Genomic DNA, 23,047 nt, shown 5'->3' with positions numbered 1-23,047 from the left:
AAAGCATTAGAGGAGGCCCCCTGGATGCTTTGAAGCAGTTGTCACAAAGAGACTAAAGCAGCTTTGCAGAGGACAAACCTAGAGAGGAGCCACCAACTAGGGGCTGGAAACTGCAGCTGAACTGACCACAGAGTGAACTGAAAAGAATATAAAAATGATCTAAGTCAGTCTTGACTATGAGTATCCTGACTATTTGGATGTACAACAGACAGAATCTCAGAATGGGGAAAGCTGAGAGCTGAGGAATACTTATCTTCTTTTTCTGTTGGTTGAAGTTATCTATGATTACACCAATGAATAGGTTCAGAGTGAAGAATGACCCAAAGATGATGAAGATGACGAAATACAAATACATATATAGATTTTCTTCATATACAGGCTGAAGTTTTACCTGAATAGTGTTGAAAATATTAAATAATATTTAAAAACATTTAGACATTTAAAAACAAATACTTAAACTAAGTTAACAATTTAGTGAGTGTTGTTACTTAATCTAGAGCTATTTTTGCCTTGCCCTGAGATACTGTTCTGCAAAAAAGTTATTTTTTCAAACTGGTATGATCTAGGATAATGGAAGTTTGTAATTTTTATGCTTGTTCTTGAATTTATTTTTCCTTTGTGGCTTACCTGTACATTTTCTTTAGAGTAAATAACAGTGGTATAACAAAAAATATTTTGAATCTATTATTAGTCTTATAAATTTTTTTGCAGCATTTTAAATTTGGGTCTGGATTGGTTCTTGAAGATATGGCTTTAATAATAGAACATCAGCTTCTAAGGGGAATGTAATATAAACAGATACGTTCTGAGGAATTTTTTTAAATTCCTATTTTCAAAATTGAGTTTCCCTGAAACTTGCTTTTTTTTTTTCCCCAAGATATTTTTGGAAGTTGCTTCACAAACTCTTGATTTATCATACTCTCCAGGGATAAGGAGAAGCAAGTTACTTTCTCATGAGCAATGTTCCTAATCTTGAGTCTCATTTATAGATCAATTTGATATCTTCTGATCCCATGCAGTTAGATATCCTTTCATAGTAGATATCTACATATTGATAGATATATCAGACATATATTAACCAAAATACCATCTTTATTGAAGTACATTAGCTTAAGAGGATCATTTCTGTATGTAATTATAAATATTCTGATTGCATCTAATATGAAATTTTTGGTCATTCACTTAAATTATTACAAATGTTCACTACGGAAAATCTTGTAAATCTTGTAACTATTAATAGTATTTGAGTGATACTTACATCTCGTGAATCAACAGCTGCATACATAATATCCATCCAGCCTTTAAATGTGGCCTGTGAACAATACATATTTGAATTCTGCATAAAAACCTAATCCAAGAATGTGGCATTTTACCATATGAAAATCTGATAGTGTTACTACAAGTAGGTTTTTGTATGATATCATAAAATTCTGTATCAAGAGATTGAAATGAATTGAATCAAGAAATTGAATTGAAGTAGAATATGATTGTATTTAGAGTCTGGAATTCATTTTCTTTCTCTTGGAAGATATTAATTTTCTTCTTACAAAAATTTAACTAGAGGCTTGATTCATAGAATACCCATCTCAGTCTCAAATCCTTTCTATACTGAAATATTAGCTCTGAGATTCAAACCTATGGTGTGTTTAAACACAGCTTGGTTGTTGTTATTAGTGAGTTCCTGATTAGTTAATATGTGGTCAGTTAAGCCAAAATTATTAACATTATATATTTTGAAATCTATTACATAAGATTTGTATTTCTGCAAATAGTAGAACCATACTCCTTAGACGTTGGCACAATAAATTTTCTGGCTAATAATTTATTTTTTAATTTTTAATATATATTTTTAAGATTCATTTATTTATTTATTTGACAGGGCAGGAGAGAGACAGAGAGAGAGGGAACACAAGCAGGGGGAGTGGGAGATGGAGAAGCAGGCTTCCTGCTGAGCAGAGAGCTCAATGCGGGGCTCCCTCCCAGGACCCTGGGATCATAAGCTGAGCCTAAGGCAAATGCTTAACGACTAGCCACCCAGGCACCCCCTAGGCTAATAATTTATACATTTAATTAATCACTAAAATATGTACATTGTTATTTTAACATATAAAATTGCTCCTTTGGCAACGATTGCTAAGGAAAACTAAAAACAGTAATAATGCAATAGCACTCAATAATATAATAAGAAAAAAAAAAACAGGAAGCAGGAAAATAAGGCCATATTTAACATACTAAAAGCTGAACACTGGGGAAATACATATTAAAATAACTGCAAAACATCTGAAGGTCAAGTTAAGCTAGTAGTATAGGTGTTATTACCAACTGCTTTTGTACTGTCAGATAATTTTATTCAAGCAAAGAACATCAGAGAAATGATCTTTTGTGAAACATTTTGAAAATGTTTCCAGAACTCATACAGTAGTAACTTACCACTTGAAGCAATGCAAGATAGCCAGCGCCAACATTATCAAAGTTTACTTTGACGTTTTTCCACCGAGCTTGCTTGCCAAGAGCCTGACAGTCGCTCAGATTGTTGACTTCACTAACTTCAAACATGTTACCCGTTGTCGTGTTAACACAGTGGTAGAACTTGCCAGCAAACAAATTCACACCCATGATGCTAAAGATCAGCCAGAAGATGAGACATACCAAGAGTACATTCATGATAGAGGGAATTGCTCCAACAAGAGCATTCACAACAACCTAGAAGAGAAAATGAGGATAAGGCCACTTACAAATTGCTAGAATGAAAACCATTCCTTTCATTTATTTATTTAATACTAAAATGGGTGCAAAAAGAGTTAAATAAAAATCTAGGTGGGTAAGTTGTTTCTCGTCATGTTTTCTAGGACATATTTGAAAAGGGAAAATAAGCAGTAACACAACTAAATAGCTAAAGGATTTAAGGAAAGCAAAATATACCAAAGTGTGAAAAGAAATAAAAACCTGATATATAGTAACATGGAGTCAGAAAATGTTTGTATGCTGGGGAAAAAAGAAAAAAAAAAAAACACATTAAAGGCCAACAGAAGAAATAATCGTCATTCAGCAATACATTTTAATTTTTAGGAGTGTTAATGAATGATGATCTGAAAACATGGTTAAACAAACCCTTTGCAAATAAAGTATTAGTAATGCCTTAAATCTGCCTCCTCAGATCAAGTCAACTTTTTATGACTACGAAGATAGGATTAAGAATTTGCAAGGTAAATTCTTTTTCTTCTCTATTGGTAAATCCCAATTTAAAAAACTATATTAAATGAGATGGACTTTATCTCTGGACATAAAAATACCAAATATGTCCTCATTATTATTCTAATTCTCTCAAATGTTCACTTTAGTGTACATGTTACTTCATCAACCTAAGCTGACCTGTTTCATGAAGAAGAAATCAAGTTACCTATTTTCTCATTAAATTCAAAAGCTTAAGATGTATTTTGAAATCCCTAGGGAGGCTGATAGCATCTTTTCTTATCTAATTTAATCTGATTAATAGTGGACTCTTCAGTTAAGCATTTACGTTAAATGAAACTATTGTTTTAAAATAATGTAAATATTATGTTAGAAATCAATACCAAAAATTTTTAAATTGACATCAAAATCTGAAATCCAAAATTGTAAAAATTTCATATATTACTTGAATTTGATTTCTTTTAGAAATTAAGTTATATAATACTTGCCATGTTTCTTTGCTACTACAATTTATGTAAAATGACCTCCACAAATTTTCTTATCAAGTAACTGTGTGATACATTTTACCATGTTTCATAGCTAGAACATTAATTCCGTCATATGATTGAATTAAAAATGCCAAACAGAATATTTTTTCAGATTAGAGCAAATTTATATGTTTCTTATTTTGTTCATTGCTATCTTTTCTCAAAAAGGAATTGCTAATGTGAAACCATGCAAGCAAATGAGGGCTTCAGTAGTGTTAGTAATGGCAAAGATAGGTTTGAATAGAACTTGAAATTTTCTAACAATTTTTATGAATTTTGTGACTTTTTTTAATCAAGTAGCACTGAAATGAAATTAGAATGTAAAACCAAATATTTCTTTGCTTACAGAGTTTCTGGAAAGTCTAGAGAGTGGTTTCATTTTCTGTGATGGGTGTATCTCTAAGTCAAGGCTGAAGTGTTTTTATTGCTCTAAACAAACCTTCTAACATAAAAGCCTATGGCTAGGGAGAAGTTCAATATCTCTGTGCATTTGCATGCTGGATTAAACAAACCTGGCCTTTGAAATAGTATTTCGAGGGGTGTGACAAGTGGTTGTGTATCTAAATAAGTGTGTACTTTATGTGTAAATGCAAGAAATATACACTAAGGTGAAGAGGAAAATACATGTTGTGGAAAAAGTGAACCTCATCCAGAATGCTTACTTAAAAGAGCAATCTTTAAAACAAACTCCAGGGGTTGCCTGAAATGCCTGGTTAATTATTCTAACCCTTTATTTTGGTTGCTTATTAGAATGTACACATTTTATCAGAGACTACAATTTAGAGTTGTTTTCTTGTACAACAAGTATTTCTGTTACTGATACTAATTGAAGAAGTAAAGCAGACAAAAACCATTTACCTTTCATTCATGACCAGTGATTTTTTGAAGAATCAAACTGCCTATTGGGAGGAACAAAAACCCCTAGTAGGATGAATGTCTGTAGTAAAAAATTATTTAAATATGTATAATAAGCAATGAAAAGAAATAAATGGCAGCATATTTTTTGGGGATGTTGTGGAAACACCCTTGAACTATTGTCAGAAGACTTGGATTCCAGTCTTAGTTCTGCCACAAACAATTTCTGTGGACTTGTTGAAATAAACTTCGGTTTAAGGCAGCTGGCCTTAGTGATATCTAAGATTTCTGCTCTGAAATTCTGTAATTCCGTGAAGGTAAATATCAGAGGACTATGGTACCCGTCTGTATCTAAATCATTACCTACATTTAATTCTGATATGCATCGTCAGAGAGATTTTATTCTTACCCTCATGCCTTCAAACCGGGATAGAGCTCTCAGAGGTCTTAAAGCCCTTAATGTCCGTAGAGATTTAATGGCACCAAGTTCTGAGTAGCCGAGAGCATTGGCCACCAAGCTAACCAAAGAAACCTACAAAAAGAAAAGATATTAATAGTTCACCTGGAAATAAACTGTTGACTGAAGGCATAAGATATGGTGTCTATTCTTTAACACCAACTAAATAACATTCAGACATATCTTGGCAGCCCTTATCTTCCACATAGTGGGTTCATTTTATATTCATGTTACTGCTTTTCTTACCAATGAAAATAATCTCTGTCCATTTTTTTTTTCCCAAAGATTTTATTCATTTATTTAACAGAGAGAGACACAGTGAGAGGGGAATACAAGCAGGGGGAGTGGGAGAGGGAGAAGCAGGCTTCCCACTACGCAGGTAGCTCAATGCAGGGCTCCATCCCAGGAACCTGGATCATGACCTGAGCCAAAGGCAGCTGCTTAATGACAGAGCCACTCAGGCGCCCCTCTGCCCATTTTTATAAACATGTAAGACCTTCCAGTTAGATATTTCACCCCACGGAATCCCTTTCAACCTTGGATATACCACTGGTGATTCAGGATTTGGTTCTAAAGCCAGATCCTCCATGGGTCTGTGCTTAATATCATTAGTTGGAAATCATGTTTCTCTTCTGAACTTATGTAGTATCTTGGTTATGTGTACTGGAGGCATTTCCCATTTAATAGAATCAATTGATTATGTATCTTCTTTCCCCCTGCCAGGTCACATAAACTTTTTATGGGCTGGGATGAAACATTCTTCTCTTATGGTGCCTAATACTGTCTGGTTAAATAAGCTTTAGTCAATATGTGTTGGATAAATAAAAATAGAATAATTTTACCTGAAAAAATTTTATGACTATGTTGTAGTTTTCATGATAATGAAGAAATGTTTATCTGAACTTCTGGACTTATAATTCATAGTGATAATACATCTTCTGATATTTACACATATACTAAATTTTACTTAAATATATGAAAGGCTAAAGAAGACATACCTTTTTTGAGAGGAAGAGACTTTATTTGCTTATTTTTTCGTTCAATATAATAACATTTATTGAACATTTACTGTATGCAAGTTTCTGTTCTAAGTGTCTTATGCATGTAAATCTTAAGAAGTAGGTACTATTACTATTGCCTTTTCACTGGTGAGGGCTTTGAGCCCCCCTGCACCCTCCTTACACCACCCCAAGAAAAGGGATGTATGGTAATAAGAGGTGGAGTTGGGTGGGTCTTGAACCCAGGTGATCTGACTTCAAAACCATATCTTAACCTTTTGTACATGACCAAAAATTTGTTCCTTATCTGAACCATAGAACATGGAAAATGGTTTGAGTGACTATCTTTTCAGTTCTTGCAAGGGCAGTACAAATCCATCTAGGACTTTCCTTGAGGCATAGGGAGGAATTAATTCATTATATCAATGGGAAGTTTTAAAGGCATTGGGGCTTAATTTCTTGCAAGAAGGGTCATTGAAAATGAATCTATCTAAATGAATCCTTCCAAGAGTCTTGTGAGGTAGGATGGAAACTAATCTGCCCAAGAACACGTGGTTTAAAGGGTGACGTAAAAGCTAGAACTTGAAGCTTTAGAGGCAAACAGAGCCTCTTCCTCATTGTTTAATTTAGCATACATCTCAGAGAATTTAACAGAAAAATAAATGACTAGTGGCAGGATAATTTATTGAGCTATTCATTTCTATCTACTGTTCGCTGCCACAGAAGACTGGAAAGATGGGAAAGGTTATTAGAGAATGTACAGGCTTATATTTTCTGGGCTCCTTTGCCTCGGAAGTATTAACAGCAGCTTTAGGCTTTTCAAGCTTCTTTCAGAATACTTTCCTCATGCTCTCCAAGTCCTTTATTTGAGAACTGAACATTTAAAGGGAAGTGGCTGCAAATTCCTCACAACCTGAAGTAAGAAAGCTTATGGTTTGAAAAGAAAAGAAAGGCAATGGCCTAAATCAGAGTACTGGATGGATAGGAAATTCGGGATTCAAAGCCTGGGAGACACCACTTCCATATAACCACCCCACAGTGGAGTGACTCTGTGAGTTTCTAGAGAATTGGAGCATTAGTGAATTTCTTTTAATAGACCTTATCCTATTTTGTGTAGGACAAAAATTCATTTATTGATTTAATGCAAAAAACTTAATATACCTTAAAGGCAATTTTGAAATAAACATTTTTAAAGATTTGCAATGTACTTAAAATTTGAAGATACCAACACATATTGGTAGTGTGCTTTTTTACTTATTATCTCTGTCTGAGAGTAGCCAAATGACTAGTCTAAGAAAGGTAACAATGGGCAAGGCCGTAACTAGAATTTATGTCTTCTGTTTTGTAACCCAGTGTGTCTTCCACCTCAACAAACATGTCCCCAACCTTTCAATATATAGTATTTTTATCCTCATCTCTTATGTGCTAAACATAAAAGGCACATGCTAATGTGTGCGAGGTGTAACAGAAGCCCTTTGACAAAAGCTGACATTTTAGTATAAATTTATATGAATCTAGGTGCCTCACAATACAGCAAATATATAACTGTCTATGTTAGAAGTTTCAGGGGGATGGCTGTCATCCACACCTTTCTGCATTCCTATGGCAGTGAGATTGAGAAGGAGAAATAATGCAGGAGGGATTTGATGGTTCTGATGAACTCTAGAAGTTCTGTGATTGTTTACTGAACCACATAATATGAATGTATTTCTCTTTAAAATGGCTAAAAATAATTTTTTTAAGTTCAGTTTGAGCAAGTTGAAATAAGAATCATACAATTACTTCCATGCATTCCAGTGAGACATTTCAATCCAAACACTTGTATAATTTTTGACAGCAAAATCTAGAAGCATTCTCTTTAAAGTGGGCTAAAAGAAATGCTCACTACCAGCGTTCTTCTTTTTTTTTTTTTTAACATTTTTTTTTTAACTTTTGGAAAAAGAAATGAGGCTGTATGAATTTGAAAAGCAGAATAATTCATTATTTGCAGATATATTGTTGTTGACCTCAAAAAACCAAGGGGAAAAAGTGAAAAACTATTATAAGCAATGCTATAATTATTTTAGGTGCTAACCAATATATTTTTTTCTAACAGGGCTTGGTCTGCTCATCTTCATACCTCCTTTGTTTAAAATAGCATATGGTCCTTTTTAGGTGCTCAACACATTTATTGAATAAATGAATGAATGTTAAGAGGTTGGATAGATAGTCCACCGCAGTCTACTTTTAGGTAAGGAATTGAACAGATTATACATATACATATATATATATATATATATATTTAAATATACATATATATTTAAAGATTTTATTCATTTATTTGACAGACAGAGATCACAAGTAGGCAGAGAGGCAGGCAGAGAGAGAGGGGAGGAAGCAGGCTCCCTGAGGAGCAGAAAGCCCGATGCAATATGGGGCTCAATCCCTGGACCCTGGAATCATGACCTGAGCTGAAGGCAGAGGCTTTAACCCACTGAGCCACTCAGGCGCCCCCAGATTATATTTTTTTATACAAGTAATTTTTAAAGGTTTGAAAGCATATTCCTTCTGGTTTGCAGTTCTTCACTTATACCTCAGATTTATTTTTTATTTTTATTTTTTTTAGATATGCTTTCTGTAGTTTTTTAGTTTTTTTACATCAATGTACTTGATGGACTGGTGAAACTCTTTTAAGTATGTTTTTACTTGTACTTTCAAAAACAGTTTTAGCACTCCATTTACTGAGGTTATATTAATCCACATATTTCTGCCCTGGCTTTGTAAAGAAGAATAGACCCATTTAGGATAACATAACTTGTCCCAAAGTAGAAGGCTTTAATTACCCACTTTCAGTCTACTAATTGAGACTCACTAAAAGGGAAGTAATTTTTTTTGGCATATTCTTTGAAATTAAATTTATTCATTTAGACATTTTTCAGTAGATACTTAAGTATCTTTATTAGGTGTCTCTAGGATACAAACAGGATACAAAACCCCTGCTCTTGAGAGAGTTTTACATCTTACTCATATTTTCTATATGGGCCAACTATATGGAAGTACTTGAAGTACAATGTAGTATTTTAGTAAATGTAAAATTTTTAGTAAATAATATTTCAGAAAATTTCAGAATTCTCTGGAGAAGTTCTGTTACATTTGTAAATGATCTTCAATGCATGACAAAATCTTTCTGAAGCAGAGAGGATTCTTAAATGTATTCAGTGTTCCATCATTTCAGGAAAAAGCTGGAGATTACAAATGCTAAATCCCAAAGCCAGTCCGAAAATACAGTATTACATTTATAACAGATAAGAAACCCCTGGAGTAAAGAAGAACTGAATTGGGATTTAGGAAATTTGGACACTGATCTCAGCTTTGTTACTAAGTAATTGTTTGATCTTAGGAAAATTATTTAAACTCAGGCTTCAGTTTCCTAATGTCTAGAATAAAGCCTAGATATTCTTTGAAGCTCACTCCAGCTGCAGACTATAAGAATATTAAACTTCCCTTTCTGGATGGCTTTTCAGGATAACATTGAAATTCACCTCTATTATCCATTTAAAGCCAACCATGGAAATTGGAAATCATTTCTGGTCTATTAAAGTGACTTGGGAGCAGATTTCTTATCAACTCAAAGGGTTAAACACATTTTGGTTATAGCACTCTAAGTATGTATGTGTCTCAGAAAGGGGAGTAGAATTTAGATATGCCTGTACTGGTCAAAATGATAAAAAGAATGAATGTACACATACAGCAATTATTGATTCTTATTGGCAAGTGTTAGAGCTAAAAATAAAGTGCTTTATGATTGCTAGGGAACAGCTAGAGATAGTGTTTAAAGTACCTTGTTTTGTTGGGAGGCTGTAAAGCCTTGTGCAATGGAATATCCCATACTACAAAGAACCAGATGACTGTCATTTTGCCCCAGTGCTTCTTCATTGCTTGGAATAAGAAAATAGGCTGCACGTCAGACAGATCCTATAATTGGTAATGTTTTTATGACTACTCACCCCAGGGTAATCAGATTCAAAGCAGGGCTCTTACACCTAACTATTTGCAAAGTAAATTTCTGAATAGCTACTGGGGTATTTAACTACTGATTTAAGAAAAGAAATGTATTTTATTGTCTCTATGGGTATGTGGCTGAATAAATACAGTAAATCAGTTGTTTTAACATTATTTAGTAACAGTACTCTCATAAGGGATTAAAATGCAATCTCAGAATTCGTGTCCCTAAATCTTTTAAAAAAAAAAAATATTTATATTTATTTATTTGAGAGAGTGTGACAGAGATAGCAGGAGCACAAGTGGGGAGAGGGAGAAGCAGGCTTCCTGCTAAGCAGTTACTTGACTCGGGACTCGATTCCAGGACCCTGGGATCACGACCCGAGCTGAAGGCAGATGCTTAACCGACTGAGCCACTCAGGAGCCCCAAATCTTTCTTAATTTTACTTCCTGGAGTTTTGTGGGTTTGTTTGTTTTTTTTTAATGTAACTGTTAATAAGGTAAGTGCTTAGATTGTCAACAGATTTTTAGCTATTTCCTACCTTCAGGTCCTTAATTTTTGGAAAAAAGAACTGTCTGCTTATGGCATGGAACACTCTGTGTTTTCCTTACCATTGTCCACATTTTTTGGACCTCTTCTACCCTTTCCCATGAAACTTTTCTAATTCTTACATTTATTGTGTGTGTGTGTGTGTGTGTGTGTATGTGTGTTTAAGTGCAGAGTTGTGTCAGCATTAGTGAAACTAGGTTCTCAAAATCAAGGTTTTAATCATAGGAATATATGAAATGTTAAACTTGCATCTTTAAAAAGTAATTTCATAGAAACAACTGAAGATACTTACATCAACAATCAGGAAATCTAGCCAGCACCAGGCATTGGTGAAATATGTTTGAAATCCGTAAGCTACCCATTTGAGGAGCATTTCCAGAATGAATATGTAAGTGAAGACCTTGTCAGCGTATTCTAGCATGGTTTTGATGGTCTTTCGCTGTTCAATGTATATATCTTCAAAAGCCTGTGAATCAAGAATGTTTTTATTTTACTTGAAAGGCTGGCCTCCCCCAAGTACTTGATAAAATTGCTTAGTATAATATCAGATACAAAGCAGTAATTTGATAAATACTGGCTAGTATCTGACAAACATCAGACAAAAGCTAGAGACTAAAACTAACAGAAAATGTTGGCAAGGAAATGTCAATATCTTTACTGATTTAGTATGTTTTTTTTCCCCTGCCTCTCACCCCCAAATCTCTATCTCAATTACTGCTATAAAGACATGTTTTTAGAGAAGTAATGTGAACTCAAGAAATAACTAGAAGTTCTGGTAATGAGTGATAGACTTGGCCTATTCCAACATTACTTTCAATGATTCCCTGACTGATTTGGCTTATTTTGAAAGAGTAAATTAATTATTTATAAAGAAAACAAAATACACTTTTCGTCCATAAATGTTAATATAATTATTAGGGCAAACTGGATGGTATTTGACATGGAAGTTAACATAGTTACAGAATGTCTCTGTAAATGGATGTCTCAGTGAGGAAAACATCTATTAGATAAATACCAGATGAGAAATTCCATTTGGCTGTTCACAGTTTTGATTTATTATGTACTTCATTTTGCATAGTTAAACCCTGGGTGCCATGCTTTGCCAGGCATAGATATACCTTCCCTTTTGCTTCTTAAACTCAGTGTCTGTTTGTGGTATTTTCAGAAAATAAGTTATTTCACTAGAACCTGACTCTTTTCACTTTGCATTTCACTTACCAAAGCACCGCTGCTGAGAAGAATCATGAAGACAATGAAAGTCTCAAACCAGTTGTGTTCAACAATGCTGTAGCAGGTTTTCCGAAGATTCCACCAGACCTTTCCTTTGCCTTCTTCTATACTTACTTGACAGAATGGAAACTTTTTAATACATCCTAAAATATAACATTAAATAGAAGAAGTTAGAAAAAAACATGTTTTGTACAACCTATGGATTTAACAATCACATACATACTAAGTGCTCACCGCAGTAAGTGTAATCACCATCTGTCACGTACAAAGTTATTACAGTATTACTGACTGTATTCTCTTTGCTAAACCTTTCATCTTCATGACTTGTTTGTCTTGTAACTGGAAGTTTGTACCTGTTAATCCCCTTTATCTATTTTGCCCATCACCCTACCCACCTACCCACCTTCTTTGCTTTCCCACCCACCTTCATCTTTTCTAGAAAATATACTTAAATCTTAGATGGGAAAAAGTAAACTTTGTTGCTTTCTTCCATGCCAGTCTCAGATCATCATTTACAGGGTAACTGGGTACTTCATTCCTTAGTCATCTCAACATCTTTCCTATACAATGAATCATTCTCAGTGTTATATATTTAGCCAGGCACCTAAAATTCAAGGAATTACTTTATAGAGGGTTGTATGAATATAAATAGTTTCATTTTTAACACTAGTTAGAATCTTTCTTTGCCTCAAGGCCACTGATGGAAATAGGGTCCAAGAATACCTCTCAGGTCTGGAGAAAAGCTGCATGTTAAAATTGCTTATTAATCTTTTGATGTGATCCCGAATTTTTCACTTCCTTCTTTTCATGCACAGAAAAGTCCCCTGTCTTCTAGGTATCATCCACTTTCAGTTTTCCCAAGCTAATTTATTTTCACCCTCAGTGCTTTTCTTAGTTATACCTATGACTCATCTTGTTAGTCAGTATCACTGTTCCTTTGTCCTCCCCCTCCTAGTTTTCATATTATTTCTCATTTCCATCCATTCCTTGCTCTAACTCTCTGAGCTACTACTCACTGGATTGAACCCAATCACATTGACTCAGCAAATCTTTATTGATTTGTGGGCAAGACTTTGTACTGATCTCTACGAGAGCACTGTTTTGCCTGTCAAGGCTCTACAGTACATCTGCATCCCCAAACAGCTCTGATCACAGCACAAATTAACCACATTTGAAACTGTGAAGGATGGTGTGTAATTACTGCAGCATTTATAAATCAAATCACAATACTGCCAATGAGGTCTGAAGGGATTGCAGTCATTATCAATGAGATGACATTCCAGAATGCCATTTATCTCACAGGGTTACCTTCTCCACATTCTGAAGGGTAAAGAAAACAACAACAAAAAAGACGGGTCAGATCATCTTAAGTGTCCAGGCACAGTCACTGCTATAACATAATCTGGAAATATAGATAAGTTAACTTTTCAGAAGAAAAGAGAAAAAGCAAAGATAAACATGCCCTTACCATTGAAATAGTTCCCTCAAATGGGGTATTTTTGGTCACTGTAAGAAAAGAGGGGAGGTTGAACTTTAATCCTATTAGAGCTTGTTTACCTTCAGTAAAGCAAGCTTCCGGTTTAAGGTCTTCCTCAGGTTCAATTTCAGCTTGTTCGCCTTCTCGGGGTGGAGCAACATCAACTGTGCTTCCTTCAGATGAGCTGGTTGCATTTAATTTCTAGAAAGAAACCCCATTGCAAATTGTGATTTTTCTCCCTTTTTATTCAGCTTATTTGGAAACTCTTTGTCATAGTGTGAAAAAATGATAGCAACACATTTGACTCTATTAACATTTCTGATAAATTATGTACTAATAATTTAACATAATTAAAGTTCTAATATTTAAAACAATGTAATTACTGACCTGATTCAGACAGAAAGAGGTTAGACAGCATTCAACGTGGGTGATTTGGAAAGGATGAACTGTACTGGTTAATTTGTTTTATGATATCTATTTGTATATGGATGTCGTATGAAATAGTTTAATAAGTTAATTCTCAGGCCAAATCAAAAATAGTTTGATGAAAGTTTGATATGCTGACATTCACTACTGATTATATTAATTAAAATACATCAAATTAAATTGTAATTTCCACTTCTTACGATGGAATTTTTCAGAGCAAAGACCATTACCAGTTGTCTCTAACTACTGTCCATGTTTCTGTAATTTTAGAAAGGAAGAGCAGCATATTAACATTAGTCACAGTCATTATATTTCAACTTTGAGCTATATTTTTCCTCTGGCTTACATAATCTTCTAACTTTACTTAGCAGAAAAATGATGGATCTCTCTCTCTCTCTCTGAACTGCTTAAATGAATTCAATATTGCCAAAGAATTCTAAATGAAATGGAAATTTCTTCATAAATGACATTGGGCAGAATCTGTATAGACCTTTGTTAGGAGCACATTCTGAATTCAACATGTTATCAGGCTGTGAATTTTTCCTTTAAATAAATCGTTGTGGCATGCCACATGGTTAGGAAGAACCCCTTTAATGATACAAAAATAAATATATAAGTACTTGGAGATCACTTGTGAAAACATTATGGATTTGCAGTGTTTTATGAAAACGGATGCAAAGACATGACATACAACACAGCCTGGCCAATGTAAAGCTTTTAGGATGAAAAAATGGCACATGGACATGGTAATGGTTTCTAAGTCCCCATTAACTTTTAAGTGGTAGGGGGTCACTCTGCCCTAGCCTTCTGAAAGAGTTAATGTGTTACTGAAAAATCCCCAAATGACTCCCTAAACATTGGTCATATTGGAGAAAATGTGGCTCAAGATTCTTGATTTACTAATATCATAACACAAATGTAGTTTAATATTTTATAATGTGAACTATTTGGAAAGTATTATCCAGATAATATTTTCTGTGATGTTACTTTGAAGGTGAGGTTAATCATGTCCAACTAAATATATTATGAACATTAAATATATTATGAAAAATAAGTCAAATTGAATTCAATAATAAAATATTTCCTAGTATGGAGTATGCTAATGAGAGAAGCTAGGCCATCATTTTTGGCTGATAGTTCTTAGGATCATTATAGTGCGAGAGTTTTTACCAATAAATTCCTATACTCTTCTGGAGAGGTGAGAAAGGCCATGACATATTTTCTTCCCCCAGGATATTTCTGCTTCTTAACCAGAATATCTTTATTCTTTTAAGAAAATCCCAGGGAAGCTACCACTGTATAGAACTGTAATAGCTTCTGATAAAACGAAGAAAAGGCAGAATAGCTGTTTGAACTCAGCAACTAACTCTTCTTCCCTTCCAATTTCACTGGTGGTTGATGGGTTGAACACTATGACATCTGATGAGTGGAAGCAATAATAACCACTGTGTAAATAAATCCAGTAAGAAACCAAATTATTTTGAGGTTAGTTATAAAAAGTTTCATGTTCTTCCTGTTGGTCAAACCAAGTTGGATAATTTCTTCTGAATCTAGTCCTGGTCCACCTCCTCCATGAAGCCTTTCTTTCTTGCATGATTTCTCCATGCTAAATTTTGTAGAATGTTAGGCCATTATGCTTTTTTGTTTGATCAGATATTCTCATGAATATTTATAAATTATGTATGTACATAGAGTTATACATAGATACAAATTATATATTTATTATTACATAAATGTAAACATATATACCAAAAATACACACACATACATATACAAAAAGACCCAAGCATAGAATGGACACAAAATAGTTATATCAAATTTATAAAGAGCCAATAAATGAATGATTGATTGCATTTCTGAATTACTCTCATAGAGAGAATTAGTGTTTAGATAGTTTCATCTCTCTACTTTGTTGTATAACTCAATAATGTCCTTGACAGAAGTTTATTTAGTTGTATTAGAAAATACATTTTTAATGAATAGGAATTATTTAGTTAATAATATTTTAGCAATAAAAACACATGCTATTTCCAAAATGTTTTTCTAAAATACTGGCAGATAGTCAATAAAGAAATACAAGGGAAGAAAGTAATCAGTATATGTGTATATATACACAAATACATGTATATTTTTCCATTTGAAACCTCTAGAAAACATACTGTTCTCATTTTACCAGTGTTAATATAAGGTGAAATGTTCAATTTTTTGCATTATAATAGTCTGCCATATAGTCTACAGGTTTCATCTTATATTTAAATACAAATATTTACATAAAACAAACCCAAATGGCACAACTACTAGTAGCCACTAATCTGAATGACAACTGAATCTACTCTTTATCAAAGACTGACCTACGGATGTATTTTTGGATTAGTACTGTCTTTCAATATAAATATTTCTGTGAATGTGGTTAACATGTTTGAATAGAAATGCTTTCAATTTTCTAAATAGCTATGTGAGGTTATACATTTATATATTGTAAAGATTGTAAAGTAGAGGGTCAGTAGTGAATTCATTTGCCTCTATCTGCATGGTATTATGAGGCATAACTTGTGTTTTAAAAACAGACATCTCTGAACCCTTGCCAAAGCTCCACATGTATTCTGCTCTTTTAAATGAGCAGAACCCATTTTACATGGAGAATTTCTTCACTATTATTCAGGAGTTTTTCTGAATATAAGGATAAGCTTTTTAAACTTACACTTCTTAAGGAAGCTTCTTAAAGAATGTTCAGTCTTTTAGACCCTCATGCACTAAAGCTTAAAAGGTAGTTGGTAGGCAAGGGTTCATTTCACTAAGAAGTGTTTTGTGGGGGGCTCCTTTCCTTATGAAGTTTGACATAAAGTTAATTCTTAACTTGGAGAATCAGGCTTATTCATGTTGTAAACTTCATAGGCCCCTTTTTCACAGGAGGTCATAGGAGAGTGCATACATTTTATTCTATGAAGTTACAAAAATCTTGTATCAACTGCATAAAATTTCAAAAGTCATGAATTTATTCACATTTTTATAAAGTATAACTTAGAGTGTATTCTTATTAATGTATAACAACTTAACAATTACGATATACTGCCTGATATGCTTTAGTCATTGTATACATAAAGAATTTTACAACTGTCTTTTTAAATAATTCATTTCTGCCCTAGAAACTACTTAAGTATTTAAAATCCTATATGTTGATATAATACCGTCTATGTGTTCTAAGCAGTTCCTAATTAATTTCAGTACTTTGGCAGAGTGTAGTCTGTGATATATTTTATCATAGCCATACCAAAATGACTTCCGTATTTATTAAAAGCAAGTAACTGATTTAAAAGCAAGTGACTGATGATAAACACAAAGAATAACTTACTTTCTTTATATTGCCATAGCTGTGATACTACAAAGGTATAAAAAAAAAAAAGCAAAGAAAACTGAAATGAAATTTTCCATATTAAGGAACTCAATACTATACTAAATAACTAAATTAATACTTATTCAGAAGTAGTTAGAAAAATATAATTAGTTATATAGGCATAACTATAGAAAGCTTCCATATAAAACCATATAGTACAAGCTCCAACTTGTGTTCTTGTACTATTTTCTCCTTACTCCTCCAATATTTTATGGCACTTAAGGTTTGATTCTTCCATCCCTTGTAGAAAGTACTGAGTCTACAGAGGGATGATGGCTTATGCTCTACAAATGCACACTGGAAAGCAGGTTTTAAGATGCAACATTCTCCAGGCCTAATTCAGCCACAGAAAACATGCCTGGCTATAGCAGAAGCCTGGCGCAATACTGTGGAAGCTGCACGCTGATTCAAGAACCATGTTCTCGAGGACATGGTCCCTGAATATGAAGTTTTCGAGAAGATTAACTGCAAATACTGTTCATTAAGAAATGACAGAATCAGCACACATAAAGGCCACGAGACAATTTTCCCCTCTAATAACATGAACTTATTTAGAAATTCCCCATTGTGATGAATATTGCTCTTGATTTTTATCCAATTAAATAATGAAATTTTAACTTTCAGAGATAGAAGAGAATGTTAGCAACTGGCCTACTTCCACTGAAATGCGCTTACATTTCATTTGTTTTCAATCAGCTATCAAATGTTTAACTCTTACAAACTGCTGTATGATTCAAGAGGCAAAAATAAAAGATTCAGCCATTACAGATTGCCTTTAAAATCTAGCCATTTCTCTCACAACTTCGGAGTTTTGTCTTACAAGTAGAAGAGGAAAATCTTTTGGTCACACATACTATTAGGGCCTTAGTCTGATCTTTTGGATATGCAAATCCATATCTTGACTTATAATATTTCCCTTAAAGAATAGGTAGACACACCAGGTGGCCGTTGGGCTGCTTGTCCAAGGCAGGAAGAATAAGACTAAAATCAATAGCTCTCTTTTCTAGACCATTTATTGAATGGTTAAGTGTATAAACCACATGCATGTGGTTTTTGCCTCAACATATTTTAAATGTGCAATAGCCCTGGTGCTTCTTTAATTTTAAAGTGGCCTTAAAAATAACATGATATTTGAAAGTGAAAATAACTGTGTGGTAGTTGAAGAGTAAGGTAAAAGGGCATCAAGAAGCCAAAAGAAAAAAGCTGGTTTATCTTGAGAAGATATACAAAAATTTAAATCTAAACTAGTGTTAATTAGGTTTTATTTCAACAGAAGTACATGAAAGCACCAAAACAGTTCTCTGAAGGTCAATATGGGTTTAAAATGGTATTCATATACTCATCTGTGCTTCTGGAAGAGTTGCCTCACATTCAGTTTCTCAAAGAATGTTTGGAAGATGCTGAGAGCAAGACAGAGAAAGCCCATAGGTACTTCCATTGCTCTCCAGATTCTGAAAACAGAACACAGTGCCTTTTCCAGAAGGGCACATGCTTGGGATCTTAATCAAGTATCTATTTTCAGTTCTATGAAGGCTTTGTAAAGGAGGGAATATTGCTATAAACTTGATGTAAAAGATAATTTTCCAGTACCATTTAATTCTATTCTGCTTGTGAAGAAAGAATGAATTAGATTTTTTTCAACTGGTCAGTGTTGGTTTACACCACAAAATTAAAAGTAATTGCTAAGTAAAAATTGCATAAATCAGGGACCTATATACCTTTTTCTACAGTTCATTAATAATTTTATTTCTGAATTTGTTGAATTCTCCAGCTAATTCTCAGTTATCCCTAAGGAAGAAGAGAGAATGTATGAATTAAACCTAGAGACAACCCCAAACTCTAGTTAGATACTCTTTTTCACCAAAAGTGTTGAAGTTGCCAATACTCAAGAACTTTATTCTACTTTTGTTTTGTAATTTTCTTTCCAGAACCCACACTTCGGCTGAGATTCCAGTAAGCACTGATATCAATAAGAGAAGGTTGCACAAAGAGAATAAACTAAAGGCTTAATCCATAAACCTCTAGTAATCTTGGGAGATGCCCTTTACTTGTCATAAAACCATAATTAATACTAAAAAACAGGACATTTTCTGTGTCTCTTTTTTAGCTGCTTAGTTTTAGGGAACATTAAGGTAGATTAGGGAAATTTTTTGAAAAATGGGTACACTGGACCAATTAATGATCAAGATGTGAACTACCCATATCATGATGCTTTCCTTCTTTTGATTTCTTTGCAGTGAACACTTACGATTTTACAATATGACTTAAAAACTTCCCTAAACTACATGAAATCCAAGATATGTGGTGCCCAAATACATACAGACTATGGCCCTTCATATCCAGAAGCTTATGATCACCCTGCTTTTATTTTTTATAGAGCCTTTAAAAAAAAAACATGAAAGCACACATTTTTGTCTGGAGCAAATGAATTAGAAGGGTTGGAAATTATATTCATGAATCTGAATATAATCTAAAAATGGCACTATCAAAAAAAATCCCATGAGGCTCATTTTGGTAATACAATTTACTTATAAGGGCTGAATCAACAACAACAAAAAATTGTGGTCTCATTTTAATGAAATAAAAGCAGAGAAATAAAAAAAAATGCATGCTCTCTTAAATTCTTGAGTATGTTGTACTTTAAACATTCCTGTCATGTTTTAAAACAGCTATAAATCCTATAGAGCATGCAATTATTGCTTTTCAGAGTTTAAAAGACTAAACTGGAAGACTCATTAGCAGAATCAAGTATGATATGGGACTGCCCATTTCTCCTGACCATGCTATGATGTGTCACACAATTCAGCAGAGAGCGGCTGGGCACATCTAGCGCTTCCTTGCCATGGCAGGGGAAGGAACAGCTGAGTAGCATGCAGGCCAGTCAAAATTCACTTCGAAAGTGATTGTACATGTACCACTTGCTTGGGTAACCTGGGTAAAAGTGGTGGCCCGAGCCTCTGGCTGGTTAAAAAACACCAGAGCTGCACTCTTGATGGCTCCAGCTTGATTTTACCCCTGTGAGAAGTAAGAACGGTAAGTAGTGAAGGTCACGGTATGATATTTCTAGAATGTGCTTTGGAATTCAACTTCAGATACGATTCTTAAGAACATTTATTCCATATCCTCATCTAGGAAGACAATGAAAGCTTTTAAAAAATTAAACTGTAAAAATTCATAGTTCTATAAATATTCCAAGAGATCATGATTACGTGAACTTTAAAAATACGAAAACAAACAAAATTCTACTTTTTATCTTGTCACAAGATTTGTATAATTCCAAGATTTCCCACGATAAAAAGATCACTATTTTGCATTTCATACCTTTCATTCTCTTACATTTTTTTCATGCCAAGCTTTGTAGTTGTTTTCATACCAGCCTGTTTATGTTAGTGAGCCATATATGTGGATATAATGAATATAGATATATAAACATATATTATAAAAATAATATCAGCAATTCTTATCTTTATTTCTAACACCTTTCAGGGATCATTCCTTCTTAATTGTACTATAGCTAGATATGCAGTATTATGAAAATGTAAAGAGTAGAGTGACTAGAGTTTTCAAATACTATCTAAGTTAGTGATTAACTTACTGTTCCCTAAAGCAGATATATTACAAGCTTTTTAAATCACTTATTAATCTTTTAATGAGAAATGTATCACTCCATTTGTTTAGTTTGTATGATTTCTTACTTTGTCAGTAAAAAGAAAGGATATTCTGTGTTCTTCAAAACATAGCTCAATGTTCTTTTTCTATTTATGGTCAAAAAACTCAGAAGCATGAACCCAAGTGTTACTTTATGCATATGTTATTTTTCATTTGTGTGTATATGTGTGTGGGCAATAATTATTAAAAAAGAATAACCCAGCCAACGTAACTATGCATCTGAAACATGACCTGTGTTCACTGCCAGCAGTTTTCAGAAGTTCCAGGTTAAAATGAACTTTTCTGGAATTTATCTAAGCCTACTGTAAAATGTTAGAAAATGCTGATTTTTTGCTTTTTATTTTTTAGAAACATTATATTTTTAAACTTTGTGTGAGCATATATGAGAATTTCCTGTTAACATTTTTTGTGCTAACTTTAAAAATCATATACAATTTATTGTTGAATTTATTTCTACCATGTGAAATAATTTGAAATTTTATCTTAGCTTTGTAAAAGTATTTGATTTTATATTTAGTTTGATAAATTTTCACACTATATATACATTTTAAACAATTTCATTACACTCTGTAATTGGTTTCCATGTACCCAAAATTTAGCTTGGAAGAGGATGAAAGGATTATAAAGAGTCACCTAAAAAGGAATTTTTGTTCAGATGATAAACTGTTTTCTAGACAGTGTGTCTCTATATACCAAATTTATGATGTTCTGGCCATTAAAAAGACATGGCAATGAGGTGGTATCTTTCTAGGCAGTCATTTGAAATATCTGCAGGCATTATAGAGTTTTTGAAATATTCTGGAAACCAACTTTTTGGTAGAAAGTAATTAAGTATTTAATTTCCATAAATCCAATGTGATAAAACCTGTGATATTAATGTAACAGAATTTCTCTACCTCTTTGGTTTTTCTGCCTCTTCTTGACCCCAGATTGACCCCTAGTCTTGTCCCTAATCTTCCCTTATTTTCTCTTTATAATTCCTTCTTTGGTAAACTCGTCTATTTTTAAGGAGTCAGATAATTATCAAATCTGTTTTTAAACCCTGATTTCTCACCCAGCCTTTTCCCCCCAACATTCTCACTTCTAATTCAGTATATTCCAATTGACTTCTTCCCCTTACCACTTACACCTGGTAACCTTTCTAAAAAGGCCATTTCAGAGAGTGAAATTACTGTTTTTTCCAATTTCGTAGTCTTCACTAGTTTGTCAGATTGCCAGAATGTCTCAGTGCCCACACGTATTACCTTATCTTAGCCCAATATTTCATCACCTCTTTGCTATCAAATGGTTGTTACCACATTCCTCAAGATAAACCCTTTCATCCCTCACTTTGTTTTACTCATTGATATCAAATAACCTTTGCTAAAACATCACTTTCTTTTGCCCTTCCCCTGCTTCAGAACAAATAGCTCTGTATTGACTATGCAGGCAATTCTAAATTTTTCTACTTGCTTCAGAGACTTTACAATCTGAAAATACCTGAATCACCCAAACAAATTTCCATTGTTTTCTCAACGAATACTTTATTCATGCTGATTGTTCCACTGCTGTACCTCAATACCAAGCTCATTCTCAACTGTGGCTTTCCTTCGGTAGGGTTTTGCTATGATTTTTTAATCATACATTTGACCCAAACTTGGAAGCCTATTTCGATTTTATCTCTTCCATTTAGCAACTTGCTATGTTCTTGCTGTTCTTAGTACCTATAATTTTTATATTCAGTCCTGCAGGATAAAACTTTTTAATAGGTCTTTAATGATTTTGAGAATTAGTGTCGGCTTCCTCAAAGATGTTGAGATTTCCCACAGGGAGATATGTTGTCGAGCTCTCCTTTAACTCTTTTTTACTCTTAGTATGCAGCAGAATGCTGAGTTCACAAAAAAAGTTCAATAATTGCTCATTAGCTAATTGTTATTTTTTCTTAAATAAATCTTTTAAGTGATGAAAAATAAAATTAGACTGAATTTTTATTTTCTCAGAATGAGCAATACATACATTAGAATTGAAAGCTCAGTCAGTGGACTTCAAGTGGAATTCCAGGAATATTATACATCATTTTGTATATGTTTTTACCTTTAAAAAATATTTTCAAATTTACCATCAAAAATATATCTCAGCAGCACCAAAATGCCAGAAAGAAAGGGTCAGGAGCTATGAGTTATGACATTGTCAACTACTTATTACTTATACAAATTCTACAGATACCATTCTTAAAAAGAGAAGTTTTTAAAATATGCTCACAAAATCAGACACCATTGGTCTGATTCCTCTGATGCTAATATTATACCATT

At 33.5% G+C, this 23,047-nt stretch overlaps 1 protein-coding gene across 4 annotated transcripts in view; it reads right to left on the bottom strand.

Moving 5' to 3' along the window:
* Positions 1–23,047, bottom strand: part of SCN3A (sodium voltage-gated channel alpha subunit 3) — a 108,633-nt gene that overhangs the window by 6,585 nt on the left and 79,001 nt on the right. For all 4 annotated transcript variants that reach the window (XM_004743978.3, XM_004743977.3, XM_004743979.3 and 1 more), the window contains exons 19-25: positions 13,348–13,468; positions 11,779–11,933; positions 10,853–11,026; positions 4,984–5,106; positions 2,431–2,703; positions 1,259–1,312; positions 254–391 (exon numbers count right to left, since the gene is read on the bottom strand). In XM_004743978.3, the coding sequence (XP_004744035.1) occupies positions 254–391; positions 1,259–1,312; positions 2,431–2,703; positions 4,984–5,106; positions 10,853–11,026; positions 11,779–11,933; positions 13,348–13,468 (1,038 nt within the window). The remainder of the gene's footprint in view (positions 1–253; positions 392–1,258; positions 1,313–2,430; positions 2,704–4,983; positions 5,107–10,852; positions 11,027–11,778; positions 11,934–13,347; positions 13,469–23,047) is intronic.

The sequence above is a fragment of the Mustela putorius genome, unplaced genomic scaffold (assembly GCF_011764305.1).
Source record: "Mustela putorius furo isolate JIRA1106 unplaced genomic scaffold, ASM1176430v1.1 tig00003869_pilon_pilon_pilon, whole genome shotgun sequence".
In the NCBI taxonomy this organism is placed as follows: Eukaryota; Metazoa; Chordata; class Mammalia; order Carnivora; family Mustelidae; genus Mustela; species Mustela putorius.
This window is presented reverse-complemented; position numbering and strand designations above follow the sequence as displayed.